Source organism: Xiphias gladius, chromosome 10, assembly GCF_016859285.1.
Source record: "Xiphias gladius isolate SHS-SW01 ecotype Sanya breed wild chromosome 10, ASM1685928v1, whole genome shotgun sequence".
Taxonomy (NCBI): Eukaryota; Metazoa; Chordata; class Actinopteri; order Istiophoriformes; family Xiphiidae; genus Xiphias; species Xiphias gladius.
The window spans coordinates 8154295-8176283 of NC_053409.1; the positions used below are offsets into that span (position 1 = coordinate 8154295).

Consider the following 21989-nt stretch of genomic DNA (forward strand, 5'->3'; position numbering starts at 1 on the left):
ATTAGAAAAAAAAACTAAATAACATAACACATTAATATTAAAAATGGCTCTACAAATATGCCATCGTTCCTTTTTGAAAAAATGTGTCCCTTTTGTCTCTGAAAAATAAAGAGAGGTGGGAAGACTTCACTGAAATCAGCCTCTCACCTCTGTTGCAGTGACGAGGCTGCAGGGCTCAGAGTGCAGTCATATCAGTGGGGCAGCCAGGAGGCACACAGTTCGGAGTGGCTGTTGACAGTCAGTGACCTTGAAAACTCCAGCAGGAGCCAACTTTATCTCAGAAGATTAGCTGGCTGACCGTCCAGAAATTGTCCAAGTTTGCTGTCGCTGAGCTCTGTGGAAAAAAAAAAAAAAAAAAGGTCTTTCCGTGGCTTGTTGTTCATGTGGTTCGTGGACATTCAGTCATCGAGAGAAGGGCTGGCAATGGGGCAAACACTTTGACAGGATGCAAAAGGTTAGGCAGAGAATTCCTCAGGAGAAGAATAAATAATGTCAGCACTGGGAAAGGATGGAAGGAAAGACACATAGAAGGATACGACACAAAGAAAGAAAACTTAGAGCAAGTTTTCTTATGTCCTGTATATTCAGAGACATCAACACCTAACGACTATACCTACTCCTGTCTGGATGCAAAATGAGTCACTACATTAACATATGTTTTACTCTACCTAAAATCTTTACAGGAATAGATCGTCATTTTGAGAAACACGCTTATTAGATTTCTTGCAGAGAGCTCGATGAGAAGATCCACACTTCTCTCATGTCTGTCCGTTAAATATAAAGCCACAACCTGCAACCTGTTAGCTTAGCATAAGGACTGGAAGTGGGGAAGCAGCTAGCCTGGCTCTGTTCAAAGGTGACAAAATCCACCTACCAGCACCTCTAAAGGGACCCGATTAACATGTTTTACCCGGTGCATTTAATGTGTACAAAAAATGTAAGTGTACAAATGACAATTAGTGCTTTTGTGGGGTGTTATGTTTGGGTTATTTGGGTATAAAAATGTGAATTAGGTGTAAGCTCAGGTGTGTTTACGGTGCACAGATTAATATACAGTGCTGAGAATGGGGGTGAAGGTATTTGTGGTCGTACATTAATTCAACCAAGTTTCCGTGAGGGGAGGGGCTCCCTGGACAACTGCAATGGATGCACTAATCCTTAAGGCATAGGAGGAATGAGGAGATTTTAAAGTTCTTATAAATTTGATGATGTCAGATATATCCTCAAGGAAAATAGCAGCCAGATTCTCTTGGGAGATGTCAGGAAAGCAATTTACAGTGGTATGATTTAAGGGGGAGGAAAAAAAAGGGAAAACAGTGTTAGGTCTCCAGGAGTTAAGTGGGGTGCCATTAATGTGGTCTCACAGTACCCTCAGAATGATGGACTTAACACAAAGTGTTTTGCCTGCAGATACAACCATTTATATGGGCTGGCTCCACGTAACTGAATTTAAATAGCTAATGTTTCTGCGGGCGGCCGCCTGGCATTGAAAATGACATCATTGACTCAGCGTCCAGTGCCGCGCCTCGCTCGCTAGGGGGAGCCGTGGCCCCCCTGGCCACTGTTGACGTAGCGCTGACGTTCCAGGAAGTGTCTTCGCAGCTGGCTAATCTCCGTTGAGGCGCCGCGTGCTGTGGCAGTAACAGAAAAAAACTGTAACGATGACTGGACGGCAACACTTGAAACTTTTCCTATAGAAGCGCTGTGGTCAGCACCAAAGAGGCCGAACAAGTAAGTCACGGCGATGTCAATCCAGTGCTTCCCAGGTCACTGTTGGTTTGGCTGACGCTAGTTAGCGGGCTAGCCTGGTTTCAAAAGCCTGAGTTAGCCCGACTACAAAATATTGACTGGATAAATACCCGAGTTAACGTTCTTTCGTTCCTTACTCCTCCTGTCTTACTGACATTAAGCTGTGTATGTTAACTAGCCCAGCCTTAATGGTTGCGTTACTTTGCGATACGTTAGTCTGGGGTGTAAGGCTATTTACGTGCTTTCTTATTTGTGAAAATAGGTTATTCCATATGCATAAACTGTCAAAATAAAGCCACATCGCTCGCCGCGGATATACATAGCTACCTGATCTGAACAGGACAAGTACAAACCTTAATCACTAGGGGATCCTGGTAAATTCGAACTGCATTCTGTCAATCAGACAGCAGTTTCATTTATTATTTATCGTCATTTAAATGTGTCTATTACGCCTGATCTGTCAAGCCCTCAGGTAAAACACCTAACACTTTAATCTAGGGAGTGGTTAGAAAAGTAAAAATAAAAGGAAATATTTTGCAGTAATGCAGTTCTAATATATATGTAATATATGCCGACTTCAACAGAAGACCACAATGGTTAGCATAGGCTTTTGGCTGAGTATCCAATAGATGTATATTTTGTTGAAAATGATAAAAGCTTTGAATTGCTACACCTTTGAACGGAGTTTGGTGAAAACTTGCAGAAGACACGCATTCATTCATGTTCAGGTTTTCACATTTGTCAACCTAGACATTGTCAGAGAAGGAGAAGTTGCTTCTGGGTGCGAAGCACAAAACAAATCACTTTCATTTTCACAGAGAAGTATTATCAGATTTACTAGATTTCAAAGTATGTTTTCATTAAGCCGACAAAGGTTATATCTGATCATTGTGCAATTCCAGGATATGGCTCGTGGTATTGGTAGCTGAAATTCAGCTGTTTAATAACAATCTACTCTTAACTAATTTGACAGTGGTGTAATTTACTGGTACCATAAACACAACTGTTGTTTTTTTTTTTTTTTTTTGTGTTGGTGTAGGTTTAATATTTAGCTGTACAGAAGACACTAACTCTTCCAAACCACTCCAATGTCTTCTGGCTGTCCGCCCCAGTCACCTGCTGTAGCAAAGTCTGAAGTAGCAGTAGAAGGAGAATGCCCGTTGTTGGCTGCCACCTTCGCCTACTGGGACAACATCCTGGGACCACGGGTGCGCCACATCTGGGCACCAAAGGGTGACCAACTGATGTTCCTCAGCGATGGAGAGGTCACCTTTTTGGCCAATCATACACTTAATGGGGAGATTCTGCGTAGTGCTGAGTGTGGCGCCGTGGATGTGAAGTTCTTTGTCCTGGCAGAAAAGGGCGTCATCATTGTGTCTCTAATCTTTGATGGCGAGCTGAAGGGGGACAAGAACACATGTGCCTTGTCCATTATCCTGCCTCAGACAGAACTGGCCTTCTACCTGCCTCTGCACACCATCTGTGTGGAGAGGCTAAAACACGTCATCCGCAAGGGGCGCATTTGGATGCAGAAGGTACCAGCTGATCCCTTGACTTCTCACTCCTCGACATGAGCTTAGTGTTTAAAACTTTATCTAACCATAGCTCCTGATTTTAAAGGGGTATTAAGTAATCTTTCACCTCTGTTCCATCCATTTGGGGTTGCAGCAACATTGGCAGAATAATAAAGTTGCAGTCTCCTAACACAGAGGAGTAAGTTAGCTAATTCGGTCTGACAGCTCCTACAGAGAAAGCTAGTGAGCAGGTAATAATAGGGGTAGACAAAATAACTAGACTAGCAAGGCATCAAAATACATCACCACTGCAGACACTTCTGTATGGGCCTGTTTATCATCTCCCGTGTTCCCGTGCATATGTTTATCACATCCAGTGGCCTGTACTACAAATACCCAGGATATCGTTTTGGTTATCTGGCTTCACTAAGCCTAACAACCGCAATCATGCTAAATGTTCAAAATTACAGTGGTTATCAGCTCGGTAAGTCAACGCAGTTTTTCCTGCGCGTGTTCACGTGAAAGGAGCGGCGTTTGCAGCATATGACCAATCGCAAACATGGACAAGTCTACTGGGAGCAGAGCGGCACATTTTACAAACGAAGAGCAAACTATAATATTAGACAAATGCGAAGAAGTTAAACACATAATCCAAGCTAAAAGAAACAGTTGCAGCTGCCAAATGCAAGGAGGATAGCTCGGCAAAAAATTGGCGACTGTGTGAATGCATAAGTTAATAGGCTTATGATATCCCTGCCCCCTCATTAGGGCACAAGTAGATCTGACTATAATTACATTTGTGCAATCCATTAAATTAATGTGTTGCTTAGATGTATGCTTATGGCATGTTTGACAATTTTAGCCTTATTCTTTCAACTGCAACCCCGGTGGTGTCAAACAGACTTGGGAGCAAATAAAAAATAAATATAAAAAAAGATTTAAAACCATAAGTAGGTTTACTTTCATATCTTATATCTTAAGTACAACAAGTACAAGGCTTTAGTGCGTCACTCAGTCTCTGTTGTAGGATGATATTGGTATACAAAAGGACAAATGCACATTGCCTGCAGCCAACAGGGGGAAAAAAATGAAATGGAGAAGACCACCTCCATAGATAGAGTATTTTAGTAGGTTTTTAGTTTTTCCTGATACACCTGTCACTTGGCCAGTTTGGAGCTCTTTTAGCAGTTTTGTGTTGCTTTGAAAATTGTATACTGTACGTCATAGCCCTGGTTGGCGGGGCCCTTATAGCTGACAAATACTGCCTACTGGCTTGGGTCTTCATCCTCAGTACTTTTTTGGCACTGACCAAAAGTCAGTTCTTGCATAGCTGCTTGCTTTGACATTTGGGAAACTGGACTCCTACTGTTAAATAAAGAAGGGTATTGTAGAAAATCATTTCTTAATGTAACATATCGACAGAAGCATTGTTTTGGTATTGGTACCGGTATTCCCACTAAAATTTTCAAACAATATCCAACCCTGACTGTTCTTTAACCTATTATAATAAACATATTTAGGAGCGTTTTGTAAATGCGAATAATAATTGATCATTTACTTAAGAGTTGAAGTATCTTTATGTGTTTTTTAAATCTGACCTAAAATCTTTTCTTTTCTTAACATAAATACTTAATGTAAACAGTGCAATAAACAGTGTAATCAGTGCTCTCTGGGGGAGTGTAACATCGACCCGGCTGCTCTATCGGTGTAAATCTAATGTGTATTGCTTTGTCTGCCCCATGTATATCGCCATGCAAAATATTTCTTATTTTGAGAACGAGGTGTCCGGCTTTCGAGTACAATGCAGAACAGGTGCACAAATGAGTTATGAAATCCTGAATGATAAAAAGGATTATCAATGGTTCTCACACTCAGCTGGTTTTAGTATTTGTGCCGTGCTTCCGTTCACTGTTTCTTCTTTCCTTCAATGTCAGGGCTACAACATCATCTCAGTGTTGAGCTTGGAGATTGTCCCTATCATGGAGCTGTTGGCCTCTATGAAGACACACAGTGTGCCAGAAGATATAGATGTGAGCAGCAGCAGACAGACAGGGATAGAGAGACACACACACATACACACACACATTCACATTCTCATTCTTACCCACTTACCATACTGATGATTACTGTTTGTTAAAAAAAAATTGTTAAAAATTAATGGCTGCTCGCATAGTTATCATTCATTATTTAATCCAATAGCTTTCAAGAATCTTGCCACCCAAATTTTTTTTTAAGGAGAAGGTAGAGTTAATACAGTTAGATACATAAGTATTTGGACAGTGACACAATTTTCGTAATTTTGCCTCTGTACAGCACCACAATGGGTCTAAAATGAAGCCATCGAGATGTGATTGATGCGTAGACTTTGAACTTTTATTCAAGGGGTTTAACAAAAATACCACATTAACCCTTTCGGAATTACAGCCATTTTTATACATAGTCCCTTATTTTCAGAGGCTCAAAAGTAATTGGACAAATCGACATAATTTAAATATAAGGATTATTTTTGATACATGGATGAAAATCCTTTGCTGTCAATGACTGCCTGAAGTCTGGAACCTGTGGACATCACCAAATCCTCACTTGAGATGCTTTGCCGGGCCAGCCATCCACCTTCAGCTCCTGCTTGTTTGTGGGTCTTTCTGCCCTCAGTTTTGTCTTCAGTAAGTGAAAAGCATGCTCAATTGGGTTGAGATCAGGTGACTGACTTGGAGATCGAAGAATAGTTTTTCAATATTTCTTTGCCTTGCGAAACTCTTGGGTTGCTTTCCCAGTATGTTTTGGGTCATTATCCATCTGTACTGTGAAGCACTGTCCTATCAGTTTTGCAGCATTTGGCTGAATCAGAGCAGATAGTAAAGCCCTATACACTTAAGAATTCATCCTGCTACTTCTATGTGCTGTCACATCATCAATAAACTCTTGTGACCCAGTTTCATTGGCAGCCATACATGCCCATGCCATAACACTGCCTCCATCATGTTTGACAGATGATGTGGTATTCTTTGGATCATGAGCCATTCCTTTCCTTCTCCATACTCTTCACTTTCGGTAATTCTGCTACAAGTTAATCTTGGTTTCATCGTCCAAAGAATCTTGTTCCAGAACTGGGCAGGCTTTTTTAGAGGATCTCTGGCCAAGTCCAATCTGGCCGTTCTGTTCTTGAGCATTACTATTGGATTGTACCTTGCGGTAAACCCTCTGTATTTACATTCATTAAGGCGTCTCTTGATTGCAGACTTTGACAATGACACACTTATCTGTGTCAAGAGCGTTCTTGACCTGGCTAGATGTTGTTGTTCCAGGTCTTTTGGTGTTGCTGAGCTCACCAGTGCATTCCTTCTTTTTAAGAATGTACCAAATTGTTGATTTGACAACTCCTAAAGTTTCTGCTATCTGTCTGATTTAGGTTCGTTTTGTTTTTTCAGCCTACTGATGCCCTTCTTCATTTGCATCAACACCTCTTTGGACCGCATATTGAGGGTTCCCATGAACAGCTACCAAATGCAAATTCAACACTTGGAATCAACTCCAGATCTTTTATCTGCTTAATTTGTCATTAAATAATGTGAGAACAGGCCACACCAGGCCATGAAATTGATTCAGTCAATTGTCCAATTAGTTTTGAGCCTCTGAAAATGAGGGACTAAGTATAAGTACTTAATACTATATCTTTGTTGAACCACTCGAATTAAAGCTGAATGTCTACATTTCAATCACATCATGATGGCTTTCAGATCCACTGTGGTGGTGTACAGAGGGAAAATTAAGAAAACTGTGTCACTGTCCAAATATTTGTGGACCTAACTGTAGCTTAACATGTAGATTTCATGGTGGCAGGAACTGAAAGGAGCTCAGTAGCATTTTAATTCTGAACAAAACCTGTGTCTCTAACTTTGGTAAATTTCCATTGTTTAATTCGTTCACTCATTTAAATTACCTCTATTTCCAAGAGATTTGAGTTATCCAGGTTTTCTGCCTAGATTACCAACCAATCTGATTCGACACATTTGATCCTTTCTGATATGCAAATACATGTAAAAAAGCAGCACAAAGAAGCTCCCCAGAATCTTTTTTGCTGTTTCCTACACTGTTACACAATGTTGTTTTTGCATCTTATTTTCATGGCAGGGCCAGTAAATGTGCCCATCAGCACTTTTGTCTTTGTTGAGTCCAATTTTTAAAAAAATGACTCATTTGTTTTACTCCCGCTGAGTAGATAAAAGACACGGTACTAAATGATGATGACATCGGGGACAGCTGCCACGAGGATTTCCTCCACAAGTAAGCACTCCAGCACAGGCAAATGGAGACAGATGATGAACCATCACCATTTAACACCCATCAACCTTCCAATGATGAGTAATGGCTCTCCACTTAGCCAAAGTTTCCTCCAGAGGAAGGATGAAAAGCTAAATCACTGTTTAGTGTTGAGAGTCCGGAAAGTCCATCCCGGCAATGAAGCTCCTAATTGCTCAGAGTTGAAAAGGATTAGTTCAGAATCCTGTGGAGAGGACAAAGTATCTGTAAACTGGTGCTTATTTACTTGGATCTAAAGCATCTTTATAGCTGATGTCTAAAGATTCTTAATAGGAATAAAATGACAATCGCTGTACTGTTATAGTATTTGAGCTAAGATTCAGTCTAAAAGTAATCATGCTAGAATGTCAGCCAAACTACACGAGTAAAAGGGCAAATTTAAGGATTACTAGGCTAATGTAACTTGCCATTGGCCCAGAGCCAGTTACCATCTGAATTCATCCTCCTCATCCTCTCATAAATGTTTTTCGGAGTCAGTTCCCAATCATTATTCCCAAACTCTGTCATTAATAATTAGAGTAATGCTAATCAAGCTAATTGTCTTTAATTTGCATGTCTTTGTCTCTTCGGTTCAGGGCCATCAGCTCTCATCTGCAGACTTGCGGCTGTTCAGTAGTAGTTGGAAGCAACCCAGAGAAAGTAAATAAGGTAAATATACGATTGATTAGTGGCTGTACACAGTCAAAATTTGTGACCCATCTGCATAATTTAAAATGTTTTTAAAGTGTGCTGTTGTTTTGAGTTCAATGAGGCCCTCGTGCAATTTTTCATCCTGTTTCTGCTTGTGTCAGTATTTTTGAATGTCAGTCTGGGCTTGGCAGTACAGTTATAGCTCCAGTTGTGTCCAGAAAACCCAAGTTGTATTGTGAAAACATATAGGCTACTGAAAATGAGCAGATGTCTGAATTAAAAGAAGACAAGTTGGGCACAATAACCGAGAAAGAAATCTGATATTGCACATCATATACTGTTCACAGAAGTCTACAGTTGAAGGTAGCTACAAGCAGTTTGCCCAGTGAATTTTAAAAGCCTACATGGTCTTCATTTGTAGTTTTATCAACTTGAGGCCTGAATTGAGTGCCAGTTAAATCAAGACTTTTGCTTGTATCTAACTGCTGGCCTCAAGCGTAATAGCAGATTAAAGTCTATAATCAAAATGTGGCTTCTTTAGTAAATTTTGTGCTGATTGTGTAAGAACCATTAAAATCAAGATAAAAATAACAGGCCATTTATTTGCTGCCTATATTTTAAAAATGTACAAATAAATAAATGTATAATTTCCTTACCTGTTATAGTGGCAAATAGTTTTGATTATGTCACATTGGATGTGTTTTGTTCCAAAATACGCTCAAACCTGTTTTTCCTTCACCTGAAATCTAGTGGATTGACTTAGTTAATAATCAAAAGCAGGATTTCTCCGAAGGCCTCTTCAGCTGAAGAGTTAAACGGTCACTGTGTCGATTGACAAGTCTGTTTTCTTGCAGATTGTGAGGACTCTCTGCCTCTTCCTCACCGCGGTGGAGAGGAAGTGCTCTCGCCTCTGCAAGGCTGACTCTTCCTTCAAATATGACACAGGCCTATTCGTTCAGGGTCTGCTCAAGGTAGCAACCAGTTCCCTTTCATTATACAGTATGATGTGATTTGAATTAGAGCCTGGTTATTGTTCTCTGTTGTGTCTGTTTGTCTTACCCAGTCTGTTGCTCTGATTTCTTTTTCAGACCCGACACTGTTGCACTAAGATCTTTTTATTACTACATATCACAAGATCCAGATCTGTTTTAATACATTGAGCTTTTTTACGTGGTCTTCAAAGGTTTTTATTTTTACTCAAGCGACTTCAATGTGCACATTAAGGTATTGACATATCTAGCTTTGTTCTTAGTTTGCTCTACTCTGTTTAGCTTAAACCTGCAACAACGTTTTCTACTATTACTGGGGGTCAAACGCGGAACAGAATTTCATGAAAGTCGGCAAAGTTTAAGGTTTTTTGAGAAATTGCCACACTGTGTGCCGCTGTTCTGGGAGGCAGGGAGCATATAATGCTACATAGGCAGCAAGTCAACAAGAGCAGATGAGAACACCTAAAGAAGCAGCAGAGAGCTTGGTAGAGCTTATTAGTTCAGTCACAAAGAGCCAGTACGGTACACACTGGCTGTGTGGGGGAGCTCCTGCAGGATCTCATTAAGGATTTCCATAAAAAATGCAGTGTGAAACAAGAAAATCTGGCCACGGAAGACAACCACAAAAAAAAGATACCGGAAGCTCCCTGCTTGCAAAATATAAAATTATTTATTTAAACCTCTTTGCACACATGACATGGATATAGGATGTCTGTGTAAACCTACTCTGATGTTCAGCCTTTGCTTATGGCATTTCTATATATGCGGCTGCTTGCTTTCCGCTTTTGTTTCTTCATATATAAACAAAGTGTTCTGTGCTGTCTGCTCTTTAAATTGGGACAAGACCTGAATACCATGAATTTGCTCTCACACATAAAAATATAACCATACCATGGTGTAAGATTAACCTAGAGTTGACAGATTGTGAATTTGTTCTTTTTATTTATTTATTTATTTATTTATTCAATTATTCCCAGGACTCCACGGGCAGCTTCGTCCTGCCCTTCCGCCAGGTGCTCTACTCACCGTACCCAACCACTCACATTGACGTCGATATCAACACAGTGAAGCAGATGCCGCCGTGCCACGAGCACACGTACAACCAGCGGCGCTATATGCGGTCCGAGCTAAGCACGCTGTGGAAGACAGACAGCGAGGACGACATACCCCCAGACACAGTCATTCACACTGACGAAACCTTCACTCCTGACCTGTAAGCCCCGCACATATCTCTCGTATTTCTGTGTGAGATGAAAGTTATAGTTCTACATTATTAATACTCAGCTTTATTTGCAATATAATACATACACTATGTTTACATTTTTTTCCCTCTTAAACTAAGTATCATAACCAGTATGGCTTTTTTCTTAGGAATATATTTCAGGATGTCATGCATAAAGACACTTTGGTGAAGTCGTTTATAGATGAGGTAAGAATATAGCCACACTTCTTTACATATCATTCTTTATTGTTTCTATAGAAAGAGAAAAAATATAATAACAAACGTTAATTTTCAATATCCACTATCATTTAGAAGAAAAGTTACTTCTATATCCATGAAGGAAAAAAGTCATATTCTCTATACTACGAAACCTGCTTAAGTTAACAACCATCCAAAACCAAGTACTTTGAAATCAGTTCACTTTTAATTTGATTTGAGTCGTCATAGAAACCAAATTGGGGCATATTTTGAGTGTTTCCAAATCTCATTATCGTTCGAACCATTAACAAGAATGTTGCAACTCTAAGTGAGGTTTCAACCAGCTGTTGCTTGTTAAGTGGTTTTAATGTGAAATCACCAAGTGGAAATTAATTTAGTGGGTTTTTTAGTTTTTGTTATCTGTGACAAACCTGTTTGTTTTTTGCAGCAGTCTATAGTATTGTGAAGGTGAAAGTGGCCGATTCCCATATCTGCCACACATCTAATTTTGTTTGAGGTGGGCTCAATCAGACCTTGATTTGTATTTGGCTGCAGCAAATACTTTAAAAACATGCTTCCACATCACTGATGTAATCTCTAGAGCCCATGGATACAAAACCTTAGAATTTATTCCCAAGGGTCACAACCCACCATCCATTCCCTTGTAAGTGCTCCTGGACTTGCGGTTACAAGTTTTTCTCACGACAACAGCAATATGTGTCTTTCTCAAGGTTAGCACAAAGGAAGAGGGAGGGTGTATTATTCCAACCTTTTGCAGCCCAGTTGTAGCCTGAACTACTAACTGACATCCTGTGTCGTACCCAGGTGTTCATGCTGAAGCCGGGCCTGTCCCTGCGGAGCACCTATCTGGCCCAGTTCCTGCTGCTGCTCCACAGGAAGGCCCTCACGCTGCTCAAGTACATCGAGGACGAAACGTAAGAGCTGCTACTAATAAGACTTGAAAACAAATAACAAAAAGGATTAATGTGTGATGGCAGGCAATAGACCACCACACTTGCACACACTGAATCACACCATATAAAGAAACAAAAAATGTAAATATCAAAGCTGATAATTCACTTGTTTTCTGCCATTGTTTTTGCTTTACTTTACTGCACATAGTCATGTCAGTGATTTTCTGCATCTGTTAATATTATCCCCACGGTTTCGATCTACAAGGGGTGAGGCTATGGAAACTCCCGAGGGACAAATTACAAACACAGAATGATAGGTAATTGACAACATTAACTCCAGTTGAGAAACATCTGTTGGTCCTGGGTGAGGACCCAGCTGAAACAAATCTCAAACCCCTCTAGGTTGATGGACAGTGGGGATGCAGGAGCGGAAAAGACTCATGCAGGGTGAGAACACACTCTCAGAGCTCCAGGGCAGAGAGGTGCATCCTTTTACTTGCAATACCTGTGCACTGCATTGAAACGCATGGGAATATGGAAAAAGTTACTCTGATTCAGTTGACTGGAGGTGTAAAGCAGATACTTGACACAGATGAAGATGAAGAGCAGTACATCAGACATAGAGAAACTGAAACATATGCTCAGGTTACCCTGCAGGCTACTTTTAGCAGGGGAAGTATTGCAAAGAACACAGGTACCTTTCTGCTGAGCAGTAGAAATAACTGATATGATCACCCTCACTCTGTTTTAAATGTATAGCCCTGATGTGCTGCACAAGACATCTACAGGATTTTAGACACAGTTTATAACATAAATACATACACAGTGAATACATGAGGGATTTTACCATGCTAATTTCTACAGATAAGTCTTGAGACATTTGAAGAAAGTAAGGTCTGAACACACAGACACGACACACAATTTTTTAGATCCAGTGTGACTTGCAGCTCCGGAGGATCTCATTATTTCCAATGTCCACGGCGAATAAACTTCCATCAGTGCACTTAGAAATCATAGATAAAAAAAGGCTTCTTCTAACTCCCGAACATGCTTGAGAATCATCACATTTTTAAGTTTTCTTCAGTATCAAAGTAATCCAGTGATAGTTGTCTGTACATCCATGGATACATTGCAAACAGTAACTGCTAATAGCTAATTTGGCATACACTTAGTAATGCACTTTTGCCAAAATGTGAATGAATATAGGCTAATGGGGCTCAAGTTGTAGCCCCAAGCTAATCTGCTGGCTCCATGGCAACACTAAACATCCTGTTTATATCCCCCAAAGCTCCCAAATTATGAGAATTGTGGTTCTAAAACTCAGAGCATGATTATGCCCCAAATAGAAATAAGTTGAAAGAGTTGTTTTTTTTTTCCCCTTCCCTTCTTCTTTTTTTTTACCCCACCAGTGTCAGATTTGTAAACCTCTGATGTAGGAAGTACATACTTAACCGCAACCGGCAGTCTACTGTCATGATCTGACTTTCTGCCTCTGTGCAATACCACAATAGCAGACATATTCTCACTTGAAAAAAATACTACGTCATGCTTTATCAGGAAAGGGCTAACATCATGCACAATCAGAGGTGAAGTTTCCTTTCTACTAAAAGATGTGTGGGCATCTGAATAATTTCAGTATCCCCTCGTTCCATTTTTGTCCTTCAAAATGACAATTCTCATTAGGTATATACAGTGTATGTGGTGAAGCGCACAAAAAGTCTATCCCGGAGTTTAGCACCAGCAAAATGAATTTCCAATTTGATAGTAATCCAAAGAGATTACTTAGGTTTGAGGACATTTGCAAAGACCTTTAGGAGGTCAGGGTCTTAGTGCATAGAAACAAACTGTGAAATATTAGATTAAAAGTGAATACACTGAAAATAATACATTCAAGGGCGAAGGACTGTAGCAATGTGCTACACTTGGCCCTACTGAAAATATGAATAGTAAGACTTTCCATCCAAAACACTAATACAAGACAGGAAGGTACCAGTATACCTGTTTTAATTGGGTGGTTGTAGTCAGTAGCTTTTTTTTTTTTTTTTTTTCAAGCACTGAAGATATGCAGAGCAGATTTAGGCTCGTAGAATAATCGCAAGAAACTAAATGTTTTGGTTTTGGTTGATTAACTGTTAAAGCCAATTATGCAAAAATTGCTGAATGCTCGCTTTCTGCAGTATTTTGGATCTTACGATATGCATCTTTTCTCTATTTTATATCATTTTAAATTGAATAGATTTGGGTTTGGACTGTTGGTCAGATAAAGTTGGATGTTCAGCAGTTGGAAAACATCACTTTGAGCTGCGGTAACTTATGACTGGTGACAAAGAAAAGGAAGAAAAGGTTTAGCTGAGTCATAAATGAAGAAAATAATTACAGTGCTAGTTTGTATGTAGGAAAAAATGTGCGAAGCATTCACATTGGGAAGAAACAGGGAAGAAGTGGCAGGCTGTCTAGCTACACAGGGTAATGAATTCTCAGCATCACCCGAGAATGGTAGCTTCCCCATCTACGTGTAACGTAAGTGTTCAATGAAGTGAATAATGTGTTTAGTAAGAAAATGTTGCAAAGCGCATGCCATTACTTTCCCAGTCAAGACAGCCACGCAAGGCTGAGAGACTCTGGAGTGGAATCAGCAATGACAGTGCCCCATCATCATCAAAACACTAAATGATGTTTTTATGATCATCATTTGATCACTGACAAGAACTTCTCCTTTCTCTGGCCCCCTCCGGCACAGAAATGAGACCGTATGCCAGGTTGCAAGGTGACCTAGTGACTTTTGATGACCTTACATCATATTTGCGTTAATGCACCTTTAGACAGTTCACAGAACATTCACTCAACAATAAAACGAGTTACAAACCAGTACTGTAGCTTTACAGTCTACAGTCCACCGAATTCCCCTCCTCTCAGGCACTTGGTTCAGTTCCTTGTAAAAGAACTAGGAATAATTGTATCTCCAGTCACGCTCTAGTCCCATCAGGGTTACAGTAACCACCTTCTGGCTTAGCCCCAGAAGCACCTCCTTAAGCACCAACTATTCATCTGAAACTCTGCAGTCCACCATGTCTTTAGCTTCCCCAATTTTTTTAATGCTGACCTCCCTGTGGTGACCCGGTCATCGCTCCATCTGGGCTTGACTCATCTCCTTCTGTGCCTCCTATCATAGGACTGACCTTCCCACTCCTTCTAGGACAGTAGTCACTCCCTATTCCATCTTCTCGTTCTATACAATCTTGCTGTACTTGTTTGCTAGAGACATGTGAAGACCTCAGCAAGTGCTTCTTTATTGTGTATAAGCCTTTAAACACTCAAGAATATTTGTAACGCCTGGCCCAGGCTTAATTACTTATGATTGGTTACAAAGTTGATGAACTTCAGACTCTTGTTCAACTTTTAATTCAAGAGAAAAATTACATTCTGTAAATGTTAGTATTCATTTATCAGTGTCTGGATGCTCAGGCTCTAAGAAAGCAAACCAAAGGATTCTCTTTTTTAAAATTGTGAGGACCTGTTGCAATTATTTGCACTCAAAATGAATTTCGTCAAACACTGCATAGTACTAATTAGCTACTTGGTGAAAAATGTTACACTGGGCTTGTCAAAAGTGCTTGAATTGCATCAATGAAGGCAAACAAGCCTGCATGCACACAAAATGCTTATATAACTAAAATTACATGCACAAGAAATTTGGCTGTACCAGTTTTTGTATTTTGGTCTTTCAAAACAGAAAATTGATTTTGTGTCACCATGTCAAACATTTTTAAGCTGTACCGTATAAGATTTTTTTTAAATTAACCATGGATCAAATGGCTGCACATAACATGGGAGATGTTACTTAAACTGACAAACTTAAATAATGCAAAGGTAAGAGTGAAAGTGCCCAAGGAAAAAAGAAAAGTTTAGGTCACCAAAAACTGAAACATAATGTAAATTTCATATAAACTAGCTTTTTCAGGGATCAAGTAATGGGTTAACTTTCTGCTTTTTTGTAGGAATGCAAGTAAGTGAAACCTTGACAGTTGTAGCAAACATTCCTATAGGTGCCCTAACTTTTGTTGATTACTTACTAACCCTCTGTCTGTACAAAGGCAGTGTTGGAACAAACTGTGTTCCTACATCCTCTGATGCATTATTAGGGTCAACACTGCATTGCAGCAGTACAGTTGTATTGTATATTTCCATTAGAGGAACAGAACTAGACGGTTGCTTCACATGATGGAAGACCAGCACAGTCTCCAGACATAAACCCCCTGGAGCTGGTTTTCGATGAACTGGACAGAAGATGAAAGCAAAGCAAACTACAAGTGCAACACATTCTTGGGAACTTCTGCAACAGCAAACTTTCCAAACAATGTTTCATTTCCATTGTAGAAACAATGCTATGAGGGTGTTCGGCCGCTGGATTAGTCAAATATTTTGTTTAACAACAAGATTCCATGATTTCTTGTTTTTAAAATCTTCAATTGTTTATTTGTTCTGTGTGTTCTGTATTATCAGAAACACTGAGACATTGAATTATGTAAATTTAAAAAATTTGGAAAAAAGCTGGAAAAAATTGAGGCATTCTAAAAATTTAGATGAGTAGTGAATATCAGCTGTACACAAACTCAACTCCAAATGAATGCCAGTATTACTTTGTATCGGCTGGATTTGTAAATTAGCAACTGTTTGCTTACATGTTACCCATATCAAATTTATAAGGTGTTAATCTGTCAATGTTGTGATTATAGCTTGCTTTGCTGCCTCCAAGTGGCCAAAAATTACTTCAGGAAAGATCTAGGAAGTCTGCAGCAAAAACTTTTAAGGTGTGTTCAGACAGAAAGTGAAGTGAATTTTTGCTTTGCGTCATTCACGCTATTACAGCTACGACGTTTGTTTTTTATTCAACTCAAACAGCCAGTGTAGCGAATGTACAAACGTTAGCTGTAAACTAGCTAGCAGCAGATGCACCAGCCATGCCTGGGGTTTGGAGCCTGTCTGTTTGTATTCTCCTGAGCCTCTGGCTGAACTCGTGAACTCACCACAGACTCCAGTTCTTTCTGTTGTCTCTCCATAATTTCTCTGTAAATTTATTACACAGATTCATAAAGCCCCCAGGCAAGTGCATACCTTTTGCTCAAGTTTAAATGTTTTCAGTTCGCGCAGCTCCAGGCATAATCGAGTCTAATTGTGTCTTTCCGTTGACTTTGCATGGCATAGCGCTGCCTCTAAAATTCTCTTCGCATCCTTTCTGTTACATTCGAAACCTTGAAATTTCTTGGAACAGCGATTGTGAAGCTCAGATTTTTTTGGAAAGATTTACTCATAAACGGTGGTTGATCCACAATAGTAGAGGCACAGTTTTAAGTTCACAAAGAAGAGGTTTCTCTGAAGTTGAAATTCAGGAGGAAAAACAGTACAACATAAGTGTTTTACCTTAGAACCAACATATCAGACATGATGCATAAAGGGAATCTGTATTATTGGAGCGTACAGTGAACGAAAATTACAGCTATGCACCAAGTGATCAAAATTCTGACACGTTCAGCTTGATATGTTCAATTGTAGATCAGGTGGGAAATACATAATCCTTTTTACTCTGTGGGGATTTCCTAAAAAATTGCCATATTCTGTCATTTCTGAATTAATATCATTTATATAATACAGATATTCAACAGATTATTTTTCTGAATAATAAATTACACAAAACATTACTTTGACTTTTTTCTTCTTCTTATGTCTAAAACACTTGAAATATCTCCAAATATGTTTTGAATACCATGTTTTTTTTTCTCCCCATACATGGTAAAAGCTTGAACATATCTCACTCCAGAGGCAGCACTAACTACACAAGCAAAACCATCATTCGTGTGCTCGTGTGAAAGCATAAAAGCGGTTTTGTTTATGGTGTTGCTACAGCCTGAGGTCTAAGGCCGTACTATTTTACAGGTGCCTTGACAAGATTGTTTATGCTCAGTTGCCATCCTGTAGCAGCATACATAATTCATTGTGGCATGGAATTCCTGTGCACAGCTGCAACCCAACTAGATGCTAATGCAAATCCTCTGACCCTGTGTATTGTTAACAGTTAACCCTTCAGTAAAATGTCTCCCCACCTCTCTTCACAGGCAGAAAGGGAAGAAGCCATTTCGTTCCTTGCGCAGTTTAAAGACGGATCTGGATCTGATGGTGGAAGGAGACCTGAACATTGTAATGGCCTTTGCTGAGAAGCTGAGGGCAGGACTGCACTCGTTTGTGTTTGGAAAGCCATTCTACACCAGCATGCAGGAGCGAGACGTCCTCATGAGCTTTTGATTCTTATTCTTCACCTGCACTTTATTTATTAGACGATTAATGAAAACAGATGTTTGTGTGTGATTGTGTATTTGTTTTTATTGTTACATGAAGGCATGCAAATGTGTTTTCATGAGATAACCATTAGTCTGAATATTTCTTTCCGCTCTGCCGAAATGAAAATAACATTTTGTCTTCCTTTTGTATCTTGCTCAATACAGGGCATGACTTCAAAGATTGATTGTTACTGCTATTATGAGCCATTAGAATTAAAGTTTTGATATATTGCCTTGATCAACTGTAAGCATAATGGGAATTTAATGTTTTTAGAAGACTTAAATTATACTCTGCGGGATGAATTATTCATGTATTCTATGCCTTCTGTTAACAGAGGTTCTGTATTAATTTATGGTGTTAAAATTGGCCGAGGTGCTCACCAGGACATTTGCAATTTAATTTAAATTATATTTATGAAAATATTAGTTATCAGTTTCTTCACTGCCTTTGTTATACAACAAACTCAGTTGGCCTTTGAACCTTTTGAACTTTTGGATTGCCCTTTAAAAAAAATTCAATCAATGACCATTTGTGCTCATTGGGAATGGTGCAGATTTGGGTGCCATTACAAAAAGGTTGTGAGTAATCATAAAGCATGAGGATTTCATTGAAGAAATTAAAAGGGCACTCTAATCAACCAAAATCAAACAACATACACCAGACTTCAGAGAAAAAAAAAATTTAAAATTCATAGTAAATGATCTGGATCTGCCGCAAAGTGTAATGGGTTCTTCTCTGGCCCATGCCCCGTCCCTCCACCAAGGTGGGTGTAAATTGGTTCAATACTTTTTGCGTAATCCTGCTGACAACCAGACACAGGTAAAAACATAACCTCCTTGGTGGAGGTAAAAATACAAAAGCACCGTAAATTAAATCTTATCACAGTCCCTCCTGGTAAAGCAGATATCTTTTTGTAGCTGACTGAGAATGTAAATATCTTTACCCAGTTGTGCATTAAATGGATTTGCACTGATTTTTTTTTTTTTTTTTTTTTTTCTTCTCCCACAGCAACAACCCAGCTATTTGCTGTTAGGATTATGAGGAAATTTGCATGTTAAAGACAATTTATATTATTTGTTTTAAGCAAAAATACTACAAATTGAAATACTACTTGTTTCCAAAAATATTACGTTTATTACAAATGTATGAAATACCAGACATCTTACCTATTTTGTTCCCTTTCTTTTTACTTTGACTTATTTTACTTTGTCTGAACAGTGAATTTCTGTCTGTTTGTTCAGACGGGGCAATGAGTAATAAACACTGTAGTAACAAACTTCACATCTTTTACACTGTTTTCAGTTCCTTTAGAATTATTGAAACTGGCGCATGGATTGCATAAGAATGGACAAAACAAATGTTGACGGTTGCCATAAAAATTCGCCAACCATATCAACCAGCAAGCTCTAGATTCTAGAGCTTGCTGGTTGATATGGTTGGGCTGGCAAAATTTAGTACATTTTCAGCTTCTAGAGTGTAGAAGCTGAAAATGTACTTTTCCCAAAGTCTCTTTGGATTTAATCACAAACTTTGTCTGCTCATTTGGATGGAAGAGGCAGCCAATCAAAAAAATAATTTAGGAAATTGCTGTTGTGAAAAGGTACATTAATGGTCAGGATATATATTTTGTCTATTTATTCAGCCAATTATTTATTACATAATGTCTTATTTTTATTTAACATTGAAAACTTTAAGTCTCCATAGAATCTGACCTAAAAAGCAGAATCATTAAAATACCAGGAAGTATTCTGACACTAAAAAGCAGCCACAATAAAGCAGGGTAAAATACATGCAAACTGATACTGTTTTCCAGTTTTGGTTTTAATAATTACACACACACACACACACACAGTATATAGGGAAATATCTGGGCCCCTCTAACTGGAATTTATGTCCATCCTCTCCAGCTGGGCCCTCAGAATCAACACCAACTTTTACAGCGCTGCAGATGAAAATGGAAATCTTACTCAAACATCACTGGCAAGCTCAATTTTTGGTTGACCTACTTGACAAGGTTAATGGAACTGGGTGTGCCAAATGTACTCTGCATTTTTTTGTTCAACCGCAGAAAAGTTTTTTAAATGTTCAGTCCTTGATGTCCTGCTGTAAAGGTGTTGATAAATTAAGTCATAACATCTAGCAAACTGTTGTGTGTGTCACGGTGGAAATACTGTAGATATCGTGTTGAGACCTGTTGGAGGTCCGCAGTATGGATTGAAAGCAGCACTGGTCCTGAATCAACCCTGAGAATACCCCACATATCAGATCAGTCGGATGAGGTCCATTTGGGAGCTGTATCTGTGACTCTAACCACCTTTTCAAGATGTAGCTGAATAACATTTAACAATATTATAATAGCATTGGTCTTTGGGGTCAGAAAGTATTAAGATTGAAGTAAAACAGTAAATTTATCAGTGAGTCATAAATAATTACCAACTTAATTGAGGCAATTCATGAACAGTGAAGTCCTTCAAAACCAGACTGCAGTTTCTCTGAGATGTGGTTATCCATAAATGATATCATCTATAAAGAAACTGCTTTCTCTAAACCACTGGATGAAAAAAAGTCAGCTTAAAGATTGTAGTCAGTCTATAATTGCCTTGAGCAAGAAAATTATAATTAGGTGTCCCCTAGAGGGCCTAGAACTGCAGCACATTTAACTTGAGGAGAATGAACCAAAAGTGAAGGAGGTGTTAATTACTAATAGAATATCAGTAGTGACTATACCAAGAACCCCCTTCAGGAATTTAGTAGAAATAACATTCAGAAGACAGGAAAAAGAATTCATGTGAGAGGTGGTTTCTTTTAAAGCCACAGCCAAAATAGGTTAGTCTTGGGGGGAAGGCTGGACTGGCAGGGAAAAGCTTTGAGGCTGATGTTTGGCACCTTTTCAGTAAAACGACTCCTACAGGTTCTTTGGGAATGCTTTGTTGTTGTGACTGGAGGAAGGCATGACAGCAACTTCTTTTATTAAACAGTACCCTAGTGTTCTTTCATTTCTTAGAGATAACACAGAAGTTCGTGTTTTGTCCTGTTTTAACTGTTTCTGGTGCTTTGACATTCAATTGTTTTTGAACAGAACAGAAAAATCAAATGGCCCCTTTCTATCCCTTTTCAGCTACTTAAGATTCAAACCACTTTAATATCTAATTTGTGTTAAGTTGAGAATTTTAAGCCACTTTAATATCTAATATGTGTTGAATTGAGAATTTTAAGAGTAGTACTGATAGAAGCTGCTAAAAAATCAAAGAACCATAACAGCCTAGGTGAAGTTGTCTGTCAGAAGGGCTCAAATGAATAGACAAAGCAGAGCTCCAGCTCCTGTGATAGCATTTCTAGCCATGCTAGCGGCATAGATGCTTTGGTCCAGACTGAAAAGCTATTTGACAACATGGAATTTTGCACAGAAAATCATTGTCCCCAGAGGATCAATTGCCTCTTGTGTCACCATGAGATTGACATTTTTTATTTTTGTACTAAAAATATCTTGATAACTATGGGATGGATTGCTAGATATTCATGCTACCTAGAGTATGAATTGTAATAATTTTGATGTACACCTGAATTTTCCTTTAGCGCTACTAGCAGGTCAAAGTTTTTACGTATTAAGTGAAATATCGCAACATCTACTGGATCGATAAGCACAAAATTTAGAATATTCATGTTTCCCAGAGGATGAATCTTAAAGACTTTGGAGATCCCCTGACTTTTCTTGTAGTGCAACAATGAGGTTAACATTTGTGGTTTTCTGTGAAATGCCTCAACATCTATTGGATGGATTCCCGTGAAATGTGGTACAGACATTCTTGTTCCTCTCAGTACGCATTATTATAACTTTGATGATCCCTTCATTTTTCATTTAGCACCATCATCAGGTCAAATTTAAATATGTCCAATACAGTATTGTGGTGTATAACCAAATAATTGGCAAACTAATGACATTCCTATACTGTACTTTGTGTTTAATGCTAATTGGCCACTTTTAGCATGCTAATACTCCAAACTAAGATGGTGAATATGCAACATTATACCTACTGAACATCAGGATGTTACTACTGTCCTCTCAATCTTTTTTAAATGAGTCAGAAACCTGACATCAAATGTTAAATATTTTTAT

At 39.0% G+C, this 21989-nt stretch overlaps 1 protein-coding gene across 2 annotated transcripts; it reads left to right on the forward strand.

Moving 5' to 3' along the window:
- The first annotated feature begins 1601 nt into the window (after positions 1 to 1601).
- On the forward strand, positions 1602 to 18845 carry c9orf72 (C9orf72-SMCR8 complex subunit). 2 transcript variants are annotated; one of them, XM_040137702.1, is made up of 12 exons: positions 1602 to 1731; positions 2789 to 3284; positions 5198 to 5293; positions 7483 to 7547; positions 8159 to 8231; positions 9068 to 9184; positions 10180 to 10415; positions 10574 to 10631; positions 11448 to 11557; positions 11802 to 11853; positions 11939 to 11983; positions 17650 to 17745. In XM_040137702.1, the coding sequence occupies exons 2-10, from the start codon at positions 2838 to 2840 to the stop codon at positions 11848 to 11850; spliced, it is 1251 nt and encodes a 416-aa protein (XP_039993636.1). In that variant the 5' UTR covers positions 1602 to 1731; positions 2789 to 2837; the 3' UTR covers positions 11851 to 11853; positions 11939 to 11983; positions 17650 to 17745. The 2 variants fall into 2 exon arrangements, with proteins under 2 accessions (XP_039993636.1, XP_039993635.1); XM_040137701.1 differs by lacking the exons at positions 11802 to 11853; positions 11939 to 11983 and having other exon boundaries at positions 17650 to 18845.
- The last annotated feature ends 3144 nt before the right edge of the window (positions 18846 to 21989 follow it).

Coding starts and splice junctions, on each gene's coding strand:
- c9orf72 (XM_040137701.1), top strand. CDS start 2,838: ATGTCTTCTGGCTGTCCGCCCCAGTCACCTGCTGTAGCAAAGTCTGAA. Junction 7,548..8,158: donor CACGAGGATTTCCTCCACAA/GTAAGCACTCCA, acceptor TCTTCGGTTCAG/GGCCATCAGCTCTCATCTGC. Junction 9,185..10,179: donor TCGTTCAGGGTCTGCTCAAG/GTAGCAACCAGT, acceptor AATTATTCCCAG/GACTCCACGGGCAGCTTCGT.